The sequence below is a fragment of the Zingiber officinale genome, chromosome 11A (assembly GCF_018446385.1).
Source record: "Zingiber officinale cultivar Zhangliang chromosome 11A, Zo_v1.1, whole genome shotgun sequence".
In the NCBI taxonomy this organism is placed as follows: Eukaryota; Viridiplantae; Streptophyta; class Magnoliopsida; order Zingiberales; family Zingiberaceae; genus Zingiber; species Zingiber officinale.
Window position 1 is genome coordinate 63,270,761 of NC_056006.1, and position 27,353 is coordinate 63,298,113.

Genomic DNA, 27,353 nt, shown 5'->3' on the forward strand with positions numbered 1-27,353 from the left:
CCTATTTTACAGCATGTTTAGAAAGTCCAAGTTAGCTTTCTTTTGCTCTATTTTACAGCATGTTTAGAAAGTCCAAATTAGCTCTCTTTTGCTCTATTTTATAGCATGATTAGCAAGTTTGAATTAGTTTTCCTTTGCTCTATTTTATAGCATGATTAGTAAGTTCAGATTTGCTTTCCTTTGCTTTATTTTATATCATGTTTAGAGAGTTTAGGTTTGCTTTCCTTTGTGTTATTTTTATATAGCATGCTTGGTTAGTTGTAATGCTATACTTGTTAGATACATCTAAAGGATTCTAATAGGCCCCAATAAAGGATTATAAGAAGCATGAATAAAGAAAAAGACTAAAGTCTAGTTAAAAAGAGATAACAAGCAAACTAAAGTAAGAGGCTACCGCACTTCAGGTTGTCGTTAAACAAATCCGGTGCCCAATTCCAAGGTCTTGTGTAAGACCAAGGTCTTTACCTCATAGGACTAGAGGCTACCTCGGTCACTATTAGAGAGCAAAACAAAGATGGTACTAAGCCTCAGGCCCAAAGAAGAAAAGAAAAGTAAGAAGAACAAGAAGAAGAAGAAAGTGAAAGAGAAATAAAGATATAAGAAAACGAAACAATTTTATGCTTAGAATCAATAAAGTTTATTTCTTTAATTCTAAGCCAGAGTAGGTTCATTACTTTCGTTAGTGAGCATGTTTAGTATTCGTTTTATTGATACCATGAGTACATGCGACTTTGCTTTAGCATTTCATAGGTATTGCATTTCTTTTATGCTGTTTTTGTGAGATAGATTAGTACTTACTGCGTTTTTCGCCTTATAGATCTTTTTCTTTCCTCCTACTGAGATAAAGGAAAAGCTAAGATATGAAGGGAGGCGACAGGGTGGTGGTGATGATGGATCCAGAGAGTGCTAGCAAGCTTGCAGGACCTAATGATTAGAGTTTATGCTTTAGTTATTTTCTTTAAATACTGTTATGAAGTTTATGTGATTGTGATTGAGTTTGACACTGCCAGGGGTGGGAAGTCCTAGTGAGTAACGGCACGGCCAAGGGTCGTCGGTCGACGATATGAGAGGTCGCCAAACGGCTGACCATAAGCACGGCCGATGGGTCCGGTGGCCGCCAAATGGGCTAAGAGGGGGTTCGTTACAATAAAGGCGCCTTTTAAGTTAACGACCGGTCTTGTTAGCTTGACATAGTACGCATTTGCTCACTCATGTTGTATCGTCGTCAGCCGACTCATCGTCGCCGCGTCGTCATTCTCCAATTTCTCACTCTGCGGTTGGATACTCAGATTGTCAACCTAACTTGCCTAATTAGAGTTTATGAATCGTAACCAAGTGAGATGCATCTCACTTGGTGTGATTCTCTCAATAACACGCCGAGGTTTAGAGTCTGAATCTGGAGGCAAAACCAGTGGAAAGTCCTAGTGAGTAACGGCACGACCAAGGGTCGTCGGTCGACGACATGAGAGATCGCCAAATGGGCCGACGACATAAGGGCCGACGGTTGACGACCCGAGGGTCGCCAAATGGGCCGACAAATGGGCCAAGAGGGCCAAGAGGGCCGGGTCGTTACAATAAAAAAAATTTCGACAAAATCTTCCCTGTACCGGTGACCAAATCCATAGTACATAAGATATATACGTAGCCACAGGCGGCTAGAACTCATTTTTCACAACCACACAGTTATAAAAACAACTTTAAAAATAACCAACTATATCACTCCACAATTAATTAAAGTGACTAAATGAATATGCGGAAATAAACTCAACTACAATCTCACAAACTTCATAATAGTGTTAAAGAAAAGAACTAAAGCATAAACTCTAATCAAATAGGTCCTGCAGGTTTGATAACACTCTCTGGATCTCTCCATAGTCGCAGTCATCACACACCTTCATCACCACCGCCATCCTGTCGTCTCCCTTCATATCTTAGCTTTTCCTTTATCTGCAGTAGGAGGAAAGAAAATAGATCTATAAGCGAAACGCTTAGTAAGTACTAATCTATCTCACAAAAACTCGAAGTGCATAAAAAGTAATGCAATAATACGGAAACTGAAATGCTAAAGCAAATCTGCATGTGCTCATGGTATACAGAAAATGAAACTGAATACTAAACATGCTCACTATCTAACAGGATAATAAGAAATGAACACTGTAAGCTTAGAATTAAAGAAACTAACTTTTTATTTATTCTAAGCATAAAACTTATTATATTTTCTTAGATCCTTGTAATAGAAATTAATCTTTTCATTTCTATCTTTTACTTTCTTCTTTTTCCTTTCTTCTTTTTTTGCTTAACTTTTCTTTTCTTTGGGCCCAGGCTTAGTACCATCTTTATTTTGCGCGCTCTCTAATAGTGATTGAGGTAGCGAGCCTCTAGTCCTATGAGGTAAAGACCTTGGTCTTACCAGGGCCAAGACCATGGAATTGGGCACCTGGATTTGTTTAGCGACAACCTTGGAAGTCGGGTACTAGCCTCTTACTTTAGTTTACTTGTTATCTCTTTTTAACTAGACTTTAGTCTTTTTCTTTACTCATGCTTCTTACAATCCTTTATTGGGGCCTATTAGAATCCTTTAGATGTATCTAACAAGTATTGCATTACAACTAACCAAGCATGCTATATAAAAATAACACAAAGGAAAGCAAACCTAAACTCTCTAAGCATGATATAAAATAAAGCAAAGGAAAGCAAATCTGAACTTACTAATCATGCTATAAAATAGAGCAAAGGAAAACTAATTCAAACTTGCTAATCATGCTATAAAATAGAGCAAAAGAGAGCTAATTTGGACTTTCTAAACATGCTGTAAAATAGAGCAAAAGAAAGCTAAGTTGGACTTTCTAAACATGCTGTAAAATAGGGCAAAAGATAGCTAACTTGGACTTTCTAAACATGCTGTAAAATAGGGCAAAAGATAGCTAACTTGGACTTTCTAAACATGCTATAAAATAGGGCAAAAGATAGCTAACTTGGACTTTCTAAACATGCTATAAAATAGAGCAAAAGAAAGCCAACTAATCTTACTAATCATGCTACAAAATGGAGCAAAAGGAAGTGACTTTAAGCTTTCTATACATGGTGTAAAGTAGGGCAAAATAAACTAACTCTAAACTATTATAACAAGGTTATTCTTGCCCCTAAAACAGTAACAAATAATCTATCCAACCTTACTAGTATACTAAGTTGTGCATGCTCATTTAGTGGCAAGGGAAACTCAATGAGCATACTACTACATGCTATAATCCTTAACATAATTGGAAATAAGCACCTTTCATGAAAACCGAGATATAAGAAGGGATACTGCTGTTATTAAACATCTACGCATGATATACTAAAGCATGTATCACTAAAATCTACTCATGTTGAATTATTTCCAATTAAGCAAAGTATAAGGAAAGGTTGCTTCTAATGACAGTAAGGATGTATTCTGCACTTACTAACATAACAATAAAACTGCTCGGGTTTATAGGAAAACATAATCCGGTTCTGCATTCATTTTCTTTGCATAAGGTCAGATTCAACTTACTGTAAAGCTAAAACAAGCATAAACATCAAAATTCACAGCTTAACTCCTTTCTTGTAAGGCAACTCTAAATTCCCCAATTCTGTTTCATCCGATTGACACAAAACAAGAAGTGTTATGAACTTGTTCTAAGATCCCTAACCTCATCATCTCCCACAGCCCAAAATCTGTAGCCATCCAAAACATAGTCCTCTCGGAACTGAGGCACAGCAAAAACCGAAACAATCACCTCACGGCAGCAAACCCTAACATCATAATTCTCTACTAATAATGTTCTGGAGAAAAAACCCAAATGAAGCAATTCTTCCCAGAATGGATGGCACGGTAGAAAACCAGAACTCATCCCTATGCTTTCTTTGAAGATCATAGCAAATTCAAAAACAAAGAGAAACAAAGCCGGAAACAACTCCTACCGCAGGTGAGTAGTACTTACTTGCTTTCTTGGACTTACAACCGAGAAGAAGAAAGGGGAAGACTTTTAGGGCTCAGCGGCTTGCAAAATTTTGGCTTCCTCTTGTACCCGCGAGCTCCTCTCCGTCGGGATCACCACCCACGGTGAAGGATGACTGGAATAAGGCTTCGCCGGCGCCGGAGACCCAAAACCTAGCTTCCTCTTGGTTTCTGCCGAGAGAGAAGGCGCCGTCGCGAGGGAGAAGGAGAAGAAAGATTTCAGGAGAAAATGTTGGGTTTTTGGAAAATCCAAAACCTAATTCCCTTTTATATATAAGGGTTTTATTCCAAACTATACTATATCCTTAATTCTTTCTATATAGGGTTAACAGAAATCTCCTAGCTTAGTTGGTCTGGCCGGTTTTGGCTTGGGTCAGTCTGACCCGAGGTCCTGGGTTCAAACCTCGCTTCCAACGCTTTTTGCCTAAACTTCTTTGGTTTTGTAAAAATGCTAAACGACCTCCAAAAATTACGCAAAAATACTCTAAAAATTTCTAAAAATCTCTAGAATATTTTAAAAGCATTTTCAAATATCTTTATGGACATTTGAAACTCAGAATAGGGAAAATTGGGTTGTTACAATCCCCCATACCTTATAAAAAGTTCGTCCTCGAACTTAGAATAGTTCTGGATACTTTTGTCTCATACTGTCGTCCCGCTCCCAAGTGATTTCCTCGTGCTTCTGGTTCTGCCAGATGACCTTCACTAGTGGAACTTCTTTGTTTCTCAATCTCTTGACTGCTCTATCCACTATTTGTGTAGGTCTGTTCTCATAACTAAGATCCTCTTGGATCCGCACTGACTGAGGCTGAATCACTTGGCTCGGGTCATGGAGACACTTATTTAGCATGGAGACATGAAATACATTATGTATTGCTGACATGTCTTGTGGTAAGTCTAGCCTGTAAGCTACTTTCCCAATCCTCTCTATGATCAGGTAAGGTCCTACGTAGCGAGGACTTAATTTGCCCTTCTTGCCAAATCTCATCACTCCCTTCATAGGAGCGACCTTGAGGAAAACTGAATCTCCTACTTGGAATTCCAATGGCCTCACATGTGTCGTCAAGATAACTCTCGTCTGCTCTCGCGGTCTCAATTCTCATCGATTTTCGGATTGCTTGAGTAGTCTCGTCTATCACCTATCATGCCCAACTCTGCTTCCATCTCTTTTCTCTCTCCTGCTTCTTGCCAGCATATGGGTGATCTGCATTTCCTGCCATATAGTGCTTCATAAGGTTCCATCTTGATGGTGGCCTGATAGCTATTGTTGTAAGCGAATTCAGCTAAGCACAAATACTTGCACCAACTTCCTTTGAAATCTAGCGCACAAGCTCTGAGCATATCTTCTAAAATCTTATTCACTCGCTCTGTCTGTCCATCAGTCTGTGGATGGAAAGCTGTGCTAAACTTGAGTTTGGTGCCTAGTGCATTCTGAACGCACTCCCAAAAGTGTGAGGTGAAGCGCCCATCTCTATCAGAAATGATAGATTTAGGAACTCCATGAAGTCTGACTACCTCTTTAACATATAGCTGGCCAACTGCTCTATGGAGTGGGACACTTTGATGGCTAGGAAGTGAGCAGACTTGGTCAATCGGTCTACTATCACCCATATCGCATCATATCCATTGGTGGTTCTTGGAAGACCTGTTATGAAGTCCATGGAAATGTCTTCCCATTTCCATTCTGGTATTGGAAGAGGCTGAAGAACTCCTGGTCTCTGGTGTTCTACTTTGCCCCGCTGACATGTCAGGCAGGTACTGACATATTTAGCTACATTTCTTTTGAGTCTTGACCACCAGAACTTCTGTTTCACATCTTGGTACATCTTGGAAGAACCAGGATGCATGGAGTATGGTGTACAATGAACTTCTTCTAAGATCTTCTTCCTCAGTTCTTCATCATTGGGCACGTAAATGCGACTCCCCTGATAAAGATTCTCGCTGTCTATTACTCGAAACTCTGCTTTGTCTTCTTTCTGTATCCCTTGCTTGATCTTCTGGATGTCTGGGTCTTCACTTTGCTTCCTCTGTATCTCCTCAAGCAATGTAGACTCTAAGGTCAACGCAGAGAATTGTCCTTCAATAAGTTCAAGTCCAAAATCTGACAACCCCTTCTGCAGTGGCAGGGCTAATGATGACAAAGACATCAGGGACGCACTGGATTTCCTGCTGAGTGCATCTGCCACTTTGTTAGCTTTGCTTGGGTGGTAGAGGATTTCACAGTCGTAATCTTTGACCAACTCCAGCCACCTGCGTTTAAGTCCTTCTGAGTGAAGAAGTACTTAAGACTCTGATGATCTGTGAAGATTCTACACTGAACTCCATACAAATAATGTCGCCAGAGTTTAAGTGCAAAAACCATAGCTGCCAGCTCAAGATCATGAGTAGGGTAGTTCTTCTCATAATCTTTGGATTGTCTGTAAGCATAAGCTATGACTTTTCCTTCTTGCATGAGGACATCTCCTAAGCCCATCTTGGAAGCATCACTGTAGATGTCGAAACTCTTGTCACTCTGTGGGACAGTCAGAATGGGAGCACTGATCAATCTCTTTTTTAGCTCTTGGAAGCTCTGCTCACATTTATCTGACCATTCGAATCTCTTGTTCTTTCTGGTGAGGGTTGTTAGTGGAGAAGCTATCCTGGAAAAATCCTCCACGAATTTCTTGTAGTACCCTGCTAAACCAAGGAAGCTTCTGATCTCTCTGACGTTCTTGGGTCTACTCCAGTTGTTGACCGCTTCCACTTTGGCTGGATCCACTTGAATACCTTCTTTAGAAATAATGTGACCTAAAAACGCCACCTGATTTAACCAGAACTCGCACTTTGAGAATTTAGTATAAAGCTGCTTTTGCTGCAGAGTCTGCAGTACCATCCTCAAGTGCGTGTCATGCTCCTCTGGGGTCCTTGAATAGACCAGAATGTCGTCGATGAATACGATGACAAATTTGTCAAGATATTCTCTGAACACTCTGTTCATTAAGTCCATAAAGACCGCAGGTGCATTGGTCACTCCAAAAGGCATAACTACAAACTCGTAGTGTCCATATCTGGTCCTGAACGTCATTCTGGGTATATCCCTTTCTTTCACCTTCAGCTGATGGTACTCAGAGCGCAGGTCTATCTTTGAGAACACGTTGCTCCTCTTAACTGATCAAATAAATCATCGATCCTGGAAAGGGGGTACTTGTTCTTGATTGCCACTTGATTCAAAGCTCTGTAGTCTATGCACATCCGCATTGATCCATCTTTCTTCTTGACAAACAACACCGGAGCTCCCCAAGGTGAGTGACTGGGCGAATGAAGCCTTTGTCAAGTAACTCCTGTAGTTGTTCTTGTAACTCCTTCAGCTCTGCTGGAGACATGCGTACGGAGCTTTTGAAATTGGACCGGTTCCAGGAACCAATTCAATCTCAAATCTACCCATTTATTGGGAGGTAGTCCAGGTAGATCTGCTGGGAATACCTTGGAATATTCACAGACCCCTTTCTTTCTGTTCTTCTGCACTTACTTGACTGGGGCTCCGGGCTCCCTACTGTCTTGTCTTCTATCTTGGCTGGCTTGAACTCTATAAACTCCTCATAGTGCTTGTTGGTGATAGAACTCTTCATAGAACTCTAACTGAAAATCTGCCCAGCTTATCTGATCTGCTACTCTCTTGGTCTTTATCCTCTCCCACCACATACGAGCATCTCCAAACAAGCAGAAAGAGGCGCACTTGACCTTCTCGACTTCTGGCCAGTCAAGAAGCTCCATAGTGCTCTCTAGTGTTTTAAACCAAGCTCGGCATCCGAGGCTCGGTCGTGCACAGAAACTCTCTCACCTTCTACCGATAAGACAAGCTCGGTCTCCGGGTGCTTGCTGGCTCCCAGGTAGTTGGTGGAGTCTCAGGAGCTCTGCGGTGATAGGAGGAGGGAGGGCTGGCTGGTTTGCCATCAGATTGGCAATCACTTGCTGTTGTTCTGCTACTTGTCTCTGGAGTTAGGCAACAACTTCAGAGAAATTGGGCTCAGTTGATCTAAGCTCTTCGTTCTCCTGATCTTGGTTCTCAGTACGAACGGTACGGGGACATTCTTTTTCTTAATATCTAATTATGAATAAAGAAAAGGGAAACTAAATCTTCTATCTTACTTTAGTACTCAAAAAAAAAAGTACTATATACTGCTGTTAATAATAAGGAAAGCAGAATAAAGAAAGGATTTAAATACTTTCTTACTTGGAGACGGCGAGGATGATGCTGATGTGTGTGTGATGCTGGAGAATGGAACACTGCTCTGATACCAACTGTAACGACACCCTTCTTACTACTACTCTCTAAGGGCGGCCGTTACCTAACTACTACTCTACTTACTAGTGTCACTGACGCTATTACTAGCAATACTTAGATTTATCACGGTCCAAAGGAATTCCTACCGAAAAATTTCGGCAGAGTCTACCCTGTACCGGTGACCAAATCCATAGTACATAAGATATATACGCAGCCACAGGCGGCTGGAACTCATTTTTCACAACCATGCAGTTATAAAAATAACAGTAAAAACAACCAACTATATCACTCCACAATTAATTAAAGTGACTAAATTAATATGCGGAAATAAACTCAACTACAATCTCACAAACTTCATAATAGTGTTAAAGAAAAGAACTAAAGCATAAACTCTAATCAAATAGGTCCTGCAGGTTTGATAACACTCTCTGGATCTCTCCATAGTCGCAGTCATCACACACCTTCATCACCACCGCCATCCTGTCGTCTCCCTTCATATCTTAGCTTTTCCTTTATCTGCAGTAGGAGGAAAGAAAATAGATCTATAAGCGAAACGCTTAGAAAATACTAATCTATCTCACAAAAACTCGAAGTGCATAAAAAGTAATGCAATAATACGGAAACTGAAATGCTAAAGCAAATCTGCATGTGCTCATGGTATACAGAAAATGAAACTGAATACTAAACATGCTCACTATCTAACAGGATAATAAGAAATGAACACTGTAAGCTTAGAATTAAAGAAACTAACTTTTTATTTATTCTAAGCATAAAACTTATTATATTTTCTTATATCCTTGTAATAGAAATTAATCTTTTAATTTCAATCTTTTACTTTCTTCTTCTTTCTTTCTTCTATTTTTTCTTAACTTTTCTTTTCTTTGGGACCAGGCTTAGTACCATTTTTATTTTGCGCGCTCTCTAATAGTGACTGAGGTAGCGAGCCTCTAGTCCTATGAGGTAAAGACCTTGGTCTTACCAGGGCCAAGACCTTGGAATTGGGCACCTGGATTTGTTTAACGACAACCTTGGAAGTCGGGTACTAGCCTCTTACTTTAGTTTACTTGTTATCTCTTTTTAACTAGACTTTAGTCTTTTTCTTTACTCATGCTTCTTATAATCCTTTATTGGGGCCTATTAGAATCCTTTAGATGTATCTAACAAGTATAGCATTACAACTAACCAAGCATGCTATATAAAAATAACACAAAGGAAAGCAAACCTAAACTCTCTAAGCATGATATAAAATAAAGCAAAGGAAAGCAAATCTGAACTTACTAATCATGCTATAAAATAGAGCAAAAGAAAACTAATTCAAACTTGCTAATCATGCTATAAAATAGAGCAAAAGAGAGCAAATTTGGACTTTCTAAACATGCTGTAAAATAGAGCAAAAGAAAGCTAAATTGGACTTTCTAAACATGCTGTAAAATAGGGCAAAAGATAGCTAACTTGGACTTTCTAAATATTGTAACGACCACCCTTCTTACTACTACTACTACTCTCTAGGAGTGACCGTTACATAACTAATAACTCTACTTAACCGGTACGCTACTTAACTACGAGAAATCCCTACCAAAAAATTTCGGCAGAGTTTCCCCTGTACCGGTGACCAAATCCATAATACAAACAATCTATACTCAGCCACAGGCAGCTGGAACATATATTTTCACAACCACGCAGTAATAATACACACTATAACTAAAAGAGAGCTATTCTAGCAATAGTAAACAAACATAACTCCAACAGTAGGACATATCAAGCTACAAATACGAATTAAACTCCATTACAATCTCAACTTCATAAAAGCATTTAAGAAGAAAACTAAAAACATAAACTGAAACTCTAAACAGGTAGGTCCTGAAAATTTGCTAGCAAACTCTGGATCTCTCCATAGTCCAGTCACCACACACCTTCATCACCACCACCATCCTGTCGCCTCCCTTTTATATCTTAGCTTTTCCTTTATCTGCAGTAGGAGGAAAGAAAAATAGATCTATAAGCGAAAACGCTTAGTAAGTACTAATCTATCTCACAAAACTCGAAGTGCATAAAAAATAATGCAATAATACTGAAACTGAAATGCTAAAGTAAATCCGCATGTGCTCATGGTATACAGAAAATGAAACTGAATACTAAACATACTCACTATCTAACAGGATAATAAGAAATCAACACTGTAAGCTTAGAATTAAAGAAACTGCCTTTTTATTTATTCTAAGCATAAAACTTATTATATTTTCTTATATCCTTGTACCAGAAATTAATCTTTTAATTCCTCGTTTACTTTCTTCTTCTTTCTTTTTACTTTTCTTATACTAGAAATTAATCTTTAATTTCTCTTTTACTTTCTTCTTCTTTTCTTCTTCTTTCTTAACTTTTCTTTTCTTTGGGCCCAGACTTAGTACCATCTCATGCGCGTTCCCTAATAGGTTGGGGTTGCGAGCCACCAATCCTAAATGAGCAGACCTTGGTCTACCAGGGCCAAGACCTCGGAAATGGTCACCTGGATTTGTTTAACGACAAGCTCTTGGATGTCGGGTACTAGCCTCTTGCTTTACTTACTTGTTATCTCTTTTTAACTAGACTCTAATCTTTTCTTCACTCATTTTTTTTCCATAATCCTTTATTAGAGTTTATTGCAATCTTTTAGATATACCTAACAAGTATAGGACTACAATTAACTAAGCATGCTATATAAAAACAATACAAGGAAAACAAATCTAGAGTCTCTCTAAGCATGTTATAAAACAAAGCAACAGAAAAGCAAATCTGAACTTTCTAAACATACTGTAAAACAAAGGAAAAAAATACACATCTGAACTTACTAATCATGCTATAAAATAGAGCAAAAGAGAGCTAATTCGGACTTTCTAAACATGCTGTAAAATAGAGCAAAAGAAAGCTAACTTGGACTTTCTAAACATGCTGTAAAATAGAGCAAAAGAAAGCTAATCTGAACTTACTAATCATGCTATAAAATAAAGCAAAAGATAGCTAATTTGAACTTCCTAAACATGCTATAAAATAAAGCAAATAAAAACTACCTATGTTCCACTAATAGCATTGAAGGCTATACTCGGGCACATGGAATCAAATAGAAGCTACTGTGTTCAAATAATGGCACTTAAAGGTTGTACACACACAGTAATAACAATTAAAAGCTACTGTTAAGGAACCACACACTGGAATTTGGCTACTATACTACTGTAAGCTAACATCTAGTACACAGAATCATAGATCATGAAATACTACATCCTTAGCAAAGACCCGGATCATAAAGAAAAATGGCACTGCAGCCCTAATTGATCAAGCTCGGTACAGCAAGCCTTAACACAGCAAATTTTCTCAGTAACGCAACCCTAAATTACACTTTTACTTGGCACAGCAACTCCAAGAAAATTAATCGTGCTCACAACAGCAAAGTAAAGAGAAACTGCCCATGCTTGCAAACAGCAAGGGAAAAAAAAATCATCCAGCAAAGGAAAATTATACCGCAAGGGAAAGGTCTATACAACATGTTAGATTAAAAACCAAACTTGCTGGTTTTAAAAACTTATCATACTCACGGCAGAAAACTAAAGAAACCAAAAATCTTTACAACGTGCTTTGAATTCAAAATGAACAAAGAACACAATTTCTTGACCTTAACATGCTATGCTTATGAAAAGGAAAGGGCAACTTGCTGTGCAGCCCAAATACTAAGTCTAGGGTTCATGCTAGGTCTCGGAAGCAAGGAAAAATCAAACGGAAAACCCGAAACAACTCCTACCGCAGGTGAGTAGTACTTACCCCTTGTTCTTGCACTTACAACCGAGAAGGAGGAAGGGGCGATTAGGGTTTCGGGTGGAGCTCGAAATCTCGGTCTCCTCTTGTGCTCGCGGGCTCTCTTCGACGGGAGGAACTCGGGTTCGCAAGGTTCGCCGGAAGAAGCCTTCGCCGGCCGCCGGAAAGAAGCTCCAAAGTGGCTGCGTTTCCGCCCGAGCACAGCGCCGTCGCGTCGGGAGAGGAGGAAAGTTAGGTTTTGGGGAAAAGAAAACTTAAACCTTCTCTTATAATTCGGGTTTTTCATTAATTACTATCTATGCTTTAAATTTATTTCTCCCCATACTTAGTTAACAAAGCCCGTATAGCTTAGCTGGTTGGGCCATGTCCGGTTGGGTCAGTCCGACCCGAGGTCGTGGGTTCGAGCTTCGGTTTTGACAAATTTTTGTCAAAAATTCTTTCTTTTTGTAAACATACTAAACGACCTCCAAAAATTACGTAAAAATACTCTAAAAATTTCTAAAAATCTTTAGAATATTTTAAAAGCATTTCCAAATATTTTTATGGACATTTGGAACTCGAAATAGGGAAAATTGGGTCGTTACAATCCCCCATACCTTATAAAAAGTTCGTCCTCGAACTTAGAATAGCTCTGGATACTTCTATCTCATACTGTCCTCCCGCTCCCAAGTGATTTCCTCGTGCTTCTGGTTCCGCCAGACGACATTCACTTGTGGTACTTCTTTGTTTCTCAATCTCTTGACTGCTTTGTCCACTATCTGTGTAGGTCTGCTCTCATAACTAAGATCCTCTTGGATCTGCACTGACTGAGGCTGAATCACTTGGCTAGGGTCGTGGAGACACTTCTTTAGCATGGAGACATGAAATACATTGTGTATTGCTGACATGTCTTGTGGTAAGTCCAGCCTGTAAACTACTTTCCCAATCCTTTCTGTGATCTGGTAAGGTCCTACATAACGAGGACTTAATTTGCCCTTCTTTCCAAATCTCATCACTCCCTTCATAGGAGAGACCTTGAGAAAGACTGAATCCCCTACTTGGAATTCAAGTGGCCTACGGCGTATGTCAGCATAACTCTTCTGTCTACTCTGGGTAGTCTCAATTCTCTGTCTGATCTTCTGAATAGTCTGAGTAGTCTCATCTATCAGCTCTGTCTGAATGCCCAGCTCGACTCCCATTTCTTTTCTCTCACCTGCTTCTTGCCAGCAAATGGGTGATCTGCATTTCCTGCCATACAGTGCCTCATAAGGTGCCATCTTGATGATGACCTGATAGCTATTGTTGTAGGCGAATTCAGCTAAGCACAAATACTTGCACCAACTTCCTTTGAAATCTAGTGCACAAGCTCTGAGCATATCTTCTAGAATCTGATTTACTCGCTCTGTTTGTCCATCAGTCTGAGGATGGAAGGCTGTGCTGAACTTGAGTTTGGTGCCCAGTGTAGTCTGAATACACTCCCAAAAGTGAGAGGTGAAGCGCCCATCTCTATCAGAAACAATAGATTTAGGAACTCCGTGAAGTCTGATCACCTCTTTAACATACAACTGCGCCAACTGCTCTATAGAGTGGGACACCTTGATGGCTAGAAAATGAGCAGACTTGGTCAATCTGTCCACTATCACCCATATCGCATCATATCCATTTGTGGTTCTTGGAAGACCTGTTATGAAGTCCATGGATATGTCTTCCCACTTCCACTCTGGTATAGGAAGAGGTTGTAGAACTCCTCCTGGTCTCTGGTGTTCTGCTTTGACCCTCTGACATGTCAGGCAAGTACTGACATATTTAGCTACATCTCTTTTGAGTCCAGACCACCAGAATCTCTGTTTCACGTCTTGATACATCTTGGTAGAACCAAGATGCATGGAATAAGGTGTACTATGAACTTCTACTAAAATTTTCTTCCTCAGCTCTTCATCATTGGGGACACACAGGCGGCTCCCCTGATAAAGAATTCCACTGTCTGATACTCGAAACTCTGAGTTATCTTCTTTCTGTATCCCCTGCTTGATCTTCTAGATGTCCGAATCTTCACTTTGCTTTCTCTGCATCTCCACAAGAAATGTAGACTCTAAGGTCAATGCAGAGAGTTGCCCTTCAATAATTTCAGGTCCAAAATCCGACAACTCCTTCTGCAGTGGCAGAGCTAATGATGACAAAGACATCAGGGATGCACTGGATTTTCTGCTGAGTGCATCTGCCACTTTGTTAGCTTTGCTTGGGTGGTAGAGGATTTCACAGTCGTAATCTTTGACCAACTCCAGCCACCTGCGCTGTCTCATGTTTAAGTCCTTCTGAGTGAAGAAGTACTTAAGACTCTGATAATATGTGAAGATTCTACACTGAACTCCATACAAATAATGTCGCTAGAGTTTAAGTGCAAAAACCACAGCTGCCAGCTCAAGATCATAAGTAGGGTAGTTCTTCTCATAATCTTTGAGTTGTCTGGAAGCATAAGTTATGACTTTTCCTTCTTGCATGAGTACAGCTCCTAAGCCCATCTTGGAAGCATCATTGTAGATGTCGAAACTCTTGTCGCTCTGTGGAACGGTCAGAATGGGAGCGCTGATTAATCTCTTCTTTAGCTCTTGAAAACTTACTCACATTTATCTAACCATTCGAACCTCTTGTTCTTTCTGGTGAGGGCTGTTAGTAGAGAAGCTATCCTGGAAAAGTCCTCCACGAACTTCCTATAGTACCCAGCGAAACCAAGGAAGCTTCTGATCTCTCTGACGTTCTTGGGTCTACTCCAGTTGTTGACCGCTTCCACTTTGGCTGGATACACTTGGATACCTTCTTTAGAAATTATGTGACCTAAAAATGCCACCTTTAACCAGAACTCACACTTTGAGAATTTAGCATAAAGCTGCTTTTGCTGCAGAGTCTGGAGTACCATCCTCAAGAGCGTGTCATGCTCCTCTGGGGTCCTTGAATAGACCAGAATGTCGTCGATGAATACGATGACAAATTTGTCAAGATATTCTCTAAACACTCTGTTCATTAAGTCCATGAAGACCGCAGGTGCATTAGTCACTCCAAAAGGCATGACCAAAACTCGTAGCGTCCATATCTGATCCTAAACGTCGTTCTGGGTATATATCTTTCTTTCACCTTCAGCTGATGGTACCCAGAGCGCAGGTCTATCTTTGAGAACACTGTTGCCCCTCTTAACTGATCAAATAAGTCATCGATCCTGGGAAGGGGGTACTTGTTCTTGATGGTCACTTGATTCAGAGCTCTGTAATCTATGCACATTCGCATAGATCCATCTTTCTTCTTGACAAACAACACAGGAGCTCTCCATGGTGAATGACTAGGGCGGATAAAGCCTTTGTCAAGCAGCTCTTGAAGTTGTTCTTGTAACTCGTTTAGCTCTGCTAGAGAAATTCGGTACGAAGCTTTTGAAATTGGCTCCACTTCTCTGTTGGGAGGTAGTCCAGGTAGCTCTTCTGGAAACACCTCTGGATACTCACAGACTACCCGAACTTCCTCCTGCTTAGGTCTTTCTTGTTATCCTTATCCTTCCAGTTCTGATTACTTGACTGGGATCCCTGTTTTCCCACTGTCTTGTCTTCTATTTTAACTGACTTGTGTTGCTTTTGTTGTGTCTTGTTGCTGTTCAGATAGTGCTCACTAATGCCCTGCTGACTAGCTCTTCACCAATCTATGGTCGGTGAGTTTCACTACTCACATTAGGTGTTATTTCTGGTCTCAGCATTAGGAGCATCAGTCTGACTTGTTCTTTCACTGTATTTACTAACTCTAGGCAAAGGTGAGCTAGCCTGTTAAATCTTTTAACCACTTCTTCTACTGGTAGGTCACCTGGTCTAAATTTTATAAACTCCTCATAATGTTTATTGGTGATCCGTTGGCGGAAGAACTCTTAGTAAAACTCTATCTCAAAGTCAACCCAGTTCATCTGGTTGACTGCTCTCTTACTCTTAACTCGCTCCCACTACATACAAGCATCTCCAGATAGGCAGAAAGAGGCACACTTAATGGTATCAACCTTTTCGACTTCTGGTCAGTCAAGAAGCTCCATTGTGCTCTCAAATGTCTTGAACCAAGCCTGGGCATCCCAGGGCTCAGTCGTTCCTGAGAAGCTTTCTGGTTTCAGCTTCAGCCACTGGATGAGATATGCTTCTTGTCTTTTAGATGCTGTGGCGACTTCCAGGGCAGCTGATGGGACTTTAGTCACCACTGGGGTATCCACATTAATGATTGGGGGAGTGGGAGGAGCTAGCTTCTGATTGGCCATTAAATTGGCAATCACTTGCTGCTGTTCGCTACTTGTCTCTGAAGTTGAGCAACAACTTCAGGGAAAATAGGCCCAGGGGTTCTGGGCTCTTCTTTCTCCTGATCTTGGTTCTCAGTATAAACGGTACGGGGATGTCCTCTTCTTGACATCCAATTATGCAGAGGAAAAGTCTTGATAGCTTCTCTAACCCTTCTAATCATACTTATATATATGAATAGAGAAAAGGGAAAACAAAATCTTCTATCTTACTTAAGCATTCAAAAACAAATATTCTATACTGCAATTACTAATAAGGAAAGCAGAATAAAGAAAGAATTTAAATACTTTCTTACTTGGAGACGGCAAGGATGATGCTGATGTGTGTGATGCTAGAGAATGAAACACTGCTCTGATACCAACAGTAACGACCACCCTTCTTACTACTACTACTACTCTCTAGGAGTGACCGTTACTTAACTACTAACTCTACTTAACCAGTACGCTACTTAACTACGAGAAATCCCTACCGAAAAATTTCGGCAGAGTTTCCCCTGTACCGGTGACCAAATCCATAATACAAACAATCTATACTCAGCCACAGGCGGCTGGAACATATATTTTCACAACCACGCAGTAATAATACACACTATAACTCCAAGAGTAGGACATATCAAGCTACAAATACGAATTAAACTCCATTACAATCTCAACTTCATAAAAGCATTTAAGAAGAAAACTAAAACATAAATGAAACTCTAAGTGGGTCCCGAAAATTTGCTAGCAAACTCGGATCTCTCCATAGTCCACCACACACCTTCATCACCACCACCATCTCCCTTTTATATCTTAGCTTTTCCTTTATTTGCAGAGGAAAGAAAAATAGATCTATAAGCTTAGTAAGTACTAATCTATCTCACAAAACTCGTGCATAAAAATAATGCAATAATACTGAAACTGAAATGCTAAATCATGTATACAGAAAATGAAACTGAATACTAAACATACTCACTATCTAACAGGATAATAAGAAATCAACACTGTAAGCTTAGAATTAAAGAAACTGCCTTTTTATTTATTCTAAGCATAAAACTTATTATATTTTCTTATATCCTTGTACCAGAAATTAATCTTTTAATTCCTCGTTTACTTTCTTCTTCTTTCTTTTTACTTTTCTTATACTAGAAATTAATCTTTAATTTCTCTTTTACTTTCTTCTTCTTTTCTTCTTCTTTCTTAACTTTTCTTTTCTTTGGGCCCAGGCTTAGTACCATCTCATGCGCGTTCCCTAATAGGTTGGGGTTGCGAGCCACCAATCCTAAAAGAGCAGACCTTGGTCTACCAGGGCCAAGACCTCAGAAATGGTTACCTGGATTTGTTTAACGACAAGCTCTTGGATGTCGGGTACTAGCCTCTTGCTTTACTTACTTGTTATCTCTTTTTAACTAGACTCTAATCTTTTCTTCACTCATTTTTTTTCCATAATCCTTTATTAGAGTTTATTGCAATCTTTTAGATATACCTAACAAGTATAGGACTATAATTAACTAAGCATGCTATATAAAAACAATACAAGGAAAATAAATCTAGACTCTCTCTAAGCATGTTATAAAACAAAGCAACAGAAAAGCAAATCTGAACTTTCTAAACATACTGTAAAACAAAGGAAAAAAAAATACATCTGAACTTACTAATCATGCTATAAAATAGAGCAAAAGAGAGCTAATTCGGACTTTCTAAACATGCTGTAAAATAGAGCAAAAGAAAGCTAACTTGGACTTTCTAAACATGCTGTAAAATAGAGCAAAAGAAAGCTAATCTGAACTTACTAATCATGCTATAAAATAAAGCAAAAGATAGCTAATTTGAACTTCCTAAACATGCTATAAAATAAAGCAAATAAAAACTACCTATGTTCCACTAATAGCATTGAAGGCTATACTCGGGCACATGGAATCAAATAGAAGCTACTGTGTTCAAATAATGGCACTTAAAGGTTGTACACACACAGTAATAACAATTAAAAGCTACTGTTAAGGAACCACACACTGGAATTTGGCTACTATACTACTGTAAGCTAACATCTAGTACACAGAATCATAGATCATGAAATACTACATCCTTAGCAAAGACCCGGATCATAAAGAAAAATGGCACTGCAGCCCTAATTGATCAAGCTCGGTACAGCAAGCCTTAACACAGCAAATTTTCTCAGTAACGCAACCCTAAATTACACTTTTACTTGGCACAGCAACTCCAAGAAAATTACTCGTGCTCACAACAGCAAAGTAAAGAGAAACTGCCCATGCTTGCAAATAGCAAGGGAAAAAAAAATCATCCAGCAAAGGAAAATTATACCGCAAGGGAAAGGTCTATACAACATGTTAGATTAAAAACCAAACTTGCTGGTTTTAAAAACTTCTCATACTCACGGCAGAAAACTAAAGAAACCAAAAATCTTTACAACGTGCTTTGAATTCAAAATGAACAAAGAACATAATTTCTTGACCTTAACATGCTATGCTTATGAAAAGGAAAGGGCAACTTGCTGTGCAGCCCAAATACTAAGTCTAGGGTTCATGCTAGGTCTCGGAAGCAAGGAAAAATCAAACGGAAAACCCGAAACTACTCCTACCGTAGGTGAGTAGTACTTACCCCTTGTTCTTGCACTTACAACCGAGAAGGAGGAAGGGGCGATTAGGGTTCCGGGTGGAGTTCGACGGGAGGAACTCGGGTCCGCAAGGTTCGCCGGAAGAAGCCTTCGCCGGCCGCCGGAAAGAAGCTCCAAAGTGGCTACGTTTCCGCCCGAGCACAGCGCCGTCGCGTCGGGAGAGGAGGAAAGTTAGGTTTTGGGGAAAAGGAAACTTAAACCTTCTCTTATAATTCGGGTTTTTCATTAATTACTATCTATGCTTTAAATTTATTTCTCCCCATACTTAGTTAACAAAGCCCGTATAGCTCAGCTGGTTGGGCCGTGTCCAGTTGGGTCAGTCCGACCCGAGGTCGTGGGTTCGAGCTTCGGTTTTGACAAATTTTTGTCAAAATTTCTTTCTTTTTGTAAACATACTAAACGACCTCCAAAAATTACGTAAAAATACTCTAAAAATTTCTAAAAATCTCTAGAATATTTTAAAAGCATTTCCAAATATTTTTCTGGACATTTGGAACTCGAAATAGGGAAAATTGGGTCGTTATAAACATGCTGTAAAATAGGGCAAAAGATAGCTAACTTGGACTTTCTAAACATGCTATAAAATAGGGCAAAAGATAGCTAACTTGGACTTTCTAAACATGCTATAAAATAGAGCAAAAGAAAGCCAACTAATCTTACTAATCATGCTACAAAATGGAGCAAAAGGAAGTGACTTTAAGCTTTCTATACATGGTGTAAAGTAGGGCAAAATAAAGTAACTCTAAACTGTTATAACAAGGTTATTCTTGCCCCTAAAACAATAACAAATAATCTATCCAACCTTACTAGTATACTAAGTTGTGCATTCTCATTTAGTGGCAAGGGAAACTCAATCAGCATACTACTACATGCTATAATCCTTAACATAATTGGAAATAAGCACCTTTCATGAAAACCGAGATATAACAAGGGATATTGCTGTTATTAAACATCTACGCATGATATACTAAAGCATGTATCACTAAAATCTACTCATGTTGAATTATATACAATTAAGCAAAGTATAAGGAAAGGTTGCTTCTAATGACAGTAAGGATGTATTCTGCACTTACTAACATAACAATAAAACTACTCGGGTTTATAGGAAAACATAATCCGGTTCTGCATTCATTTTCTTTGCATAAGGTCAGATTCAACTTACTGTAAAGCTAAAACAAGCATAAACATCAAAATTCACAGCTTAACTCCTTTCTTGTAAGGCAACTCTAAATTCCCCAATTCTGTTTCATCCGATTGACACAAAACAAGAAGTGTTATGAACTTGTTCTAAGATCCCTAACCTCATCATCTCCCACAGCCCAAAATCTGTAGCCATCCAAAACATAGTCCTCTCGGAACTGAGGCACAGCAAAAACCGAAACAATCACCTCACGGTAGCAAACCCTAACATCATAATTCTCTACTAATAAAGTTCTGGAGAAAAAACCCAAATGAAGCAATTCTTCCCAGAATGGATAGCACGTTAGAAAACCAGAACTCATCCCTATGCTTTCTTTGAAGATCATGGCAAATTCAAAAATAAAGAGAAACAAAGCCAGAAACAACTCCTACCTCAGGTGAGTAGTACTTACTTGCTTTCTTGGACTTACAACCGAGAAGAAGAAAGGGGAAGACTTTTAGGGCTCAGCGGCTTGCAAAATTTTGGCTTCCTCTTGTACCCGCGAGCTCCTCTCCGTCGGGATCACCACCCACGGTGAAAGATGACTGGAATAAGGCTTCGCCGGCGCTGGAGACCCAAAACCAAGGAGAAGAAAGATTTCGGGAGAAAATGTTGGGTTTTTGGAAAATCCAAAACCTAATTTCCTTTTATATATAAGGGTTTTATTCCAAACTATACTATATCCTTAATTCTTTCTATATAGGGTTAACAGAAATCTCCTAGCTTAGTTGGTCAGGCCGGTTTTGGCTTGGGTCAGTCTAACCCGAGGTCCCGGGTTCAAACCTCGCTTCCAACGCTTTTTGCCTAAACTTCTTTGGTTTTGTAAAAATGCTAAACGACCTCCAAAAATTACGCAAAAATACTCTAAAAATTTCTAAAAATCTCTAGAATATTTTAAAAGCATTTTCAAATATCTTTATGGACATTTGAAACTCAGAATAGGAAAAATTGGGTTGTTACAAGAACCGTACTTCAAATATAATCTAGCATGCATTCAGCCCACTCGAACCGTACTTCATCAATTTCAACTCTGGAATACTTGAGATTTGTAAACTGTAAAAACACATAAATCCATCATATGTCAAATAACTAAAACAAATGTGTACATGTATCAAATAAAATAGAATACTGAGTTTTTAAAGGCTGCTGTGGAAGATAACGAATATAACATAGAATCTAAAACTTTCGTATATGACACTTAGTATATGCTACTTAGAATATAACATAAATAATTTGCTCCTTCTAATTCAAGTGTACAGATTGATGAGGAGCAGTAGACAGAGTGCAACAGCCACACTAGTGTTACTGGCAGAGCAAAGAATTGCCATCTGATAAAAAAAAAATGTTCTAACATGAGCAATGCTCCAATTCGATCTAAGAAATTCCAAGAATAACAGAGGAACTCAGATCGACTTGCAAGGAAAAGATAAAGGGGAAACACTTGAATGCTTCTGATATGGAAAAAAGGTAGTGGAACACAAAGAAGGGAGATCAGATACGTAGAAAACTCAAAGAAAAACTAGTTTTTAAGAGATGAAATGTAGAATTAGACCACAAGCATAGGTTATCAGATAAGTTCTGCAGTGACTAAACACTTAAGGAAAATGTCATATCAGATATCTTACATTCAAACAAATTTTGCCGTGAAAACTGGAAAGCTAGGTATTTTCAAATGTTGTGCTTTCCAATACAAGCTAAAAGATATGTGACCTCGTGCATGTATTTCTTGAGGGGAATGGTGAAAGCACGACTGAGTCCAAGATCCGCAACTTTTAGCATCATAGTCTTGCGGTCCATTAAAAGATTGTGAGGCTTAAGATCCCTGCAAAATTAAGGAGCAAATTATTCAACAAGATCTTATCTTTAACATACTGAAACAAGATGGTGAATGAGTTTTTTCCAACCTGTGCAACACTCCATGACCATGACAGAATGAAATTCCTTTGCAGAGTTGATACATCAAAATCTACAGCAAGAGACCTTGTGAGAATCTAAAAGTACCATAATTTATCAAATATTTAGTGTCCTATCCCTAGTGGAAGCAGAGAAATTTTCTGCCCTAAAATTCATGTTGTTGATGCACAATTGACATCTTTTAAAGAACCTTTCAAGAAACAGAGAGAAATCATTATGCTCTTCAACAACCTCTTGGTAACGAGGATTTCAACAAATTTTGATCCATCATATTGGGTGGTAGAAAAAAAAATCAGCTCTTAAATTAATTTTTACCTTAACAGTCATTGGTGGCATCATTTCATGGCTCTGGCGGAAACTTCTGATGTACTTTTTCAGATCCGTGAATTCACATAAATCTTCCTTCATTCTTAAACCTCATAAATCTAAGCAGCATGGAGGAGGCATGATTATAATTAAACTTCCACATAATCAATAGATGTGAATTCACATTCTGTGATCCGAATACATTAACACTAATTTATTGAAAGGTTCATTAAACATGAGATTGAAAAGGAACATGAATTCTTCCAAAAAAAAACAATGCTCCAGCTCAAAGGAGGTGCAAAATGTGGGCTAGAGAGCACCTCGAACCTTGGCCTGCATATTCCTTGACCTCTTAGATATAACTACAATCTTGGTAAAAATTAAACAGAATCAAAGCAAAAGGAATAATATTTATCCAACTCCAAGGCATCAAAAGAAAATCAGAATATCAATGGAAAAAGTAACACATGAACAATAGAACAATGTCATAACCAATTCCAAGGAAGCCCACATATTACTATAATGGCCTCAAGTAACTAACATGAATTACTGACGATATACCGACATCAATTAAACAAAAGATATGGCAAAAAATATCTGGACGTGTACAAGAAAAATCTTGCAAATTTTAAAAAAATTGAAAAGTGTCAGAAAGATCAGCATGTACCTGTTAAAGCAAATGTGCCACCAAGCACGGCACATAGCCGAGTTAGGAAATGAAGAAAACTATGTCGTTCTTCTCTTATTGTCACCGTAATAGGTGACAGATCATACAAGAAGAAAACAACTGTTCAAAGGAAAAGGGAAAAATGGGGTTAAAATTCTACCCAAAAAAAAAAAACAAATCATTTTGTATGTTAAATCAGTATGACACTTGAGACATTGACTTGGCCATGACCTATCAAAGTCACGCATTGACACAAAGTATTCTGTGACAGAAAACTAGTTTGTAGGCAACACTTCTTTAGAGAGGTATCTGTATTCCGTTGGAACAATCTGCATTGAATTACCAATTAACCTCTTTCTTGTCTTTTAGAAGGAAAAGGTAGTACTACAAGATTGAATCTAAAGACAATCGAAAACTAGTGTTCTGCATATTATATTAATTAAAAGAGCAAAATCAAAAAGGTTATAGATCACTACACAAACTGTGTAGAAAATAAGATGTGGCTAGAGTTTGACAAAACCATAACAGACTAAGTAGTAATGTAAACGCCAGGACGTGAGGTTTAACAGTATATATTTATCTCACTACAGGGAGAGTAAATTTCTCAGTTGAAATCACAGAAAAATACAAGTAAATGAGTGCTACTTTTGCTAATGCAGGTTAATCCAATAAATGAAACCAAAAACAGTAGGTTGAAAAACCAAAAGATAAAATTTTTGTTTAATGAGATATAAGAAAAGCCTCAGATGTCAAGAAAAAAAAACATCGTAGTACAATCCTGCAATTAGATGAAAGGGCAGAAACAACCTTTATATAATACTTGAACGTTCCACTTGTATCATCTAGTATCCCTGCAGTTCCATCAAGAGGATTATGGATCCCTGGATACTTTGGTCCAAAAGACAAATCGTGAATCACATGACTTACATTCACCTTGATCAATATACGAGAATGGAAAGATATTAATATGCACGTTACTATAGGAAGACATTGAATCTACTAGCATAGTTGGATCCATATAGAGTCTCTTCCTTTGACCAACTCCACTTAGTTGGAGTCTCTTGCTTCGTACCAAGGGGTGTTAAAAATTAATGAAAAACCGTTTGGATCTAGAAACAATTGTTAATTTAGCTATTTGATGACTATTTATTTCTTCATGAAAGTTTGGATCTTTCTAATGAGAAAATGTCACATGTATGAATGCTTCAGAAATTTCAAAATTAACCTTGCGAAATTAACAAGAAATTGAGATTTGATAGGTCATGAAAAAGATTATGAACATGAAATTGAATCTGATTTAACATTATTAGACGTTCAGAAGATATTTACAGCAGATCAAATTCAAGCAGCTGGTTTTGATTGAACGTCTTGTCCCTGTTTGAATCTATATCTACAAGAAGAGGAAGAAGAAAGGCGCTTTGGGGAGGAATAGATTCAAGAGAAACATGGACAAGATGTCGATCCGTGAAACTCGTTAAAAAAAAATTTGCACCTTTGTGCCAATTCGAAACAGAAGAATGCCGACGGAAACAATCAAGAAAGGCATTGAAAACCTCCGCAGACCACTAACCAGATCGCGAGCATCGTGAGGCAGAGTAGCACGTCGACGGCGGCTACAATCTTCACTCGGCGCCACCACAACTTAGTCGCGCGCTGCTGCCCCGTGAGCCTGGAGCTCAAGCTCCGGCTCATTGAGATCACGCCGCCCGGAGACCCCGGGAGCGCCTCGATCTTGAGGGCTCCATCGTTCTTAGACCCGTTCCTGGGTTTCCCGCCGGATCCGACCCGGAGGACCCAGTTGAGCACCTCTCCGTCGATCTTGCCCTTCCTGTGAGCGTTCTCGTAGGCCTCGCGTAGGTGCTCGAGGAAGGCGAGCATCTCGGCGTTGCCGGCGCCGGCGTCGTCGTCGATGGCGAAGAAGGTGTAGCCGTCGCGCATCAGGAAGCCGAACGTCTTGCCGGCCTCGGCGTGGGACCTTTTTCTCCCCAAGGAAGTTCTTGATCTCAATGCAGCTGTTGTTGGGAGTGATGGAGGCATTGATGGGAAAGTGGGCATAGACCAACCGCATTTTGTAGCGGTACCCCTTTGTGACCCCCGTGATCAGGTTATCGATGTGGCTTAAGGATGTGCGGATGGCGGCCGTAGTCTTCCGAGATCCGAACCAAGCGTCCACCTTCAGCTTCTTCCCGCCCTCAATGAGCTCGAAGTCGAGATTAAGATGCTTGAAGTCGCGGGTGAGCTTGCCACGCGGGCCCTCCACCTCCACGATCTTAGCGTTCACCTTCACAGTGACGCCCTCAGGGATATCCATCGTCTGCGAGGACAGGATTAATTTAACAAGAATAAAAGTAAATACTAAAAATATTAATAGATCTACACCATCACCTTAATTTAACAAGCTTTAAACCCCTCAAAAGAAAGTCTAGCCATCAAAACAACCAGTGTAAAGAAATTCCAACAAGGAACTCAAAAAAATATCCTAGCCCGAGCCGGATGATTTCCTCCAAGAAAACACTAAGAAACAAGCTACAAGGATCACAAGGATCAACAAGGGATCGCGTTTGACGAGCGCCGAAGGGACGGCAAGGAAGGCCAGACATCCGAGGAGACACCGGCACGACCGGTGAAAGCAACATCAAGATGATTTCGGGGAAAAGGCCACGCGAATCAGCAACCGAGAAAGAAAGCATGAGGAAGAAAACCCTAAGAGATGGAGCAACCCGGCAAGAGGGCAAGGGAGAGGAGAAGAAGGAGAAGAGGATATGGATTGTGGTCGTTTGGGAAAGCGGGGATCCTGCAGACCTCACAAAGGGTCATGTGTTGATGACTGATCCGGGAGGAAGGAAGAGGGCGGGAAAGGGGAAGGAGGGCGGCGATCTAGGAAGAGGAAGGTTTAGGTTTGGAGGGAAGAGTAAATTTTGGTTAAGTATTGATGGAAAAATTAAATTATTTTATTTATCATAGACACGGTTTTAAAACGTGTAAAATCAATCGGTATCTATTAAAAAAGCGATAAATCGACTAAAAACCGATGTCTATGTAGCGATCTACCCTCATAGATATGTTGGAAAATTGGTGTAAAATACTCAAAGACATCGGTTTTGCTTAAAACCATTGTTGTTCCCACGATGTCTATGAGGTTTCTCTGTGAGGTGGTTTCAATATTTCGCCTTTATAGATGACTATTCGAGATATGGGTACATTTACTTTGCGCCATGCAGCATAGGTGCTTTGATAAGTTCAAAGAGTACAAGGCTGATGTGGAGAAATGGCATGGTAAAAGCATCAAGACATTACAGTCTGATCGTGGTAGAGAGTACCTCTTAAGAGAGTTTAGGAATTACTTATCAGAGGCTGAGATTCAATCCCAACTATCTAAACCTGGTACACCTCAATAGAATGGTGTGGCAGAACGAATGAATAGGACTCTTATGGGAATGGTTAGATCAATGATGAGTTATTCAGAATTACCAAATTCGTTTTGGGTATATGCTCTGTAAACGGCGGCATACATTCTGAACTTGGTACCTTCTAAGTCAGTAGCCTCTACTCCCACAGAATTTTAAAATGTGTTAGTATTAGCCCTAGTACCAATTATAAGATGATTGTAAAGGGCTCATTTTGTATCATATATCATTATTAATAAAAGGCAAAATTGGTTATTATATTTGTTGCAGTTCAGTGCCGATTGAATAAATATAATAATGTCCTTGGGTAGTAGGTTCTTATCTATAATATATCAATTAGTTGAATTGATAGTGAGATATTGTAGAGAACACTACTCTTAACTATTCCTAGTCGAGCATTAATATACAAGGACGATATTAATGCATTGAGACTAGCATGTAGGTCAGCGGATGACTTGATCTCACAAGTCATAGATATAAGATATCAGGTTAACACATGGGTATATATTAGAGAATATATACTGAATGACCTGCCATGAGAATGTTTCATGGATCGTCGTATGAGTGTTATAAATATTCTCATGTGACTATTGGTGTGAATAGTCCTTAGACCTGAAGTCACTACGGTTCCCTACATAAGGAGTTGTATTCCTTGGTATCGTCAAACATCACCCGTAACTGGGTGGACTATAAAGTTGATCACTGGGTATACAATGAATTATGCGGAGGGATGTGAGTGATGCAGATGAGATCTATCCCTTCCATATAACGGAAGTGATATCTGTGGGCCCCTTGATTAGTAGGACACAAGAAAGCATGGTCATGCGTAAATGAGTCAATATGAGATATTGAGCTCATTTGTTTGAGTGCGTCTACTTGGAGATCAAGAAACACAAAGATTGATAAGAGGATGACACGGTCTATGCCTCGTTGATCAATCTAGAT

General features: G+C 39.3%; 1 protein-coding gene across 1 annotated transcript; it reads right to left on the minus strand.

The window, feature by feature from the left end:
* Window positions 1–21,826: 21,826 nt before the first annotated feature.
* LOC122031419 (60S ribosomal protein L9-like) lies at window positions 21,827–26,218 on the minus strand. The gene is made up of 6 exons (XM_042590538.1): window positions 26,209–26,218; window positions 24,572–25,356; window positions 23,002–23,121; window positions 22,344–22,703; window positions 22,019–22,080; window positions 21,827–21,936 (listed from the first exon to the last, which is right to left on the minus strand). Exons 1-2 carry the CDS (start codon window positions 26,216–26,218, stop codon window positions 24,752–24,754), a joined length of 615 nt encoding a protein of 204 aa, XP_042446472.1. The 3' UTR covers window positions 21,827–21,936; window positions 22,019–22,080; window positions 22,344–22,703; window positions 23,002–23,121; window positions 24,572–24,751.
* Between the last annotated feature and the right edge of the window lie 1,135 nt (window positions 26,219–27,353).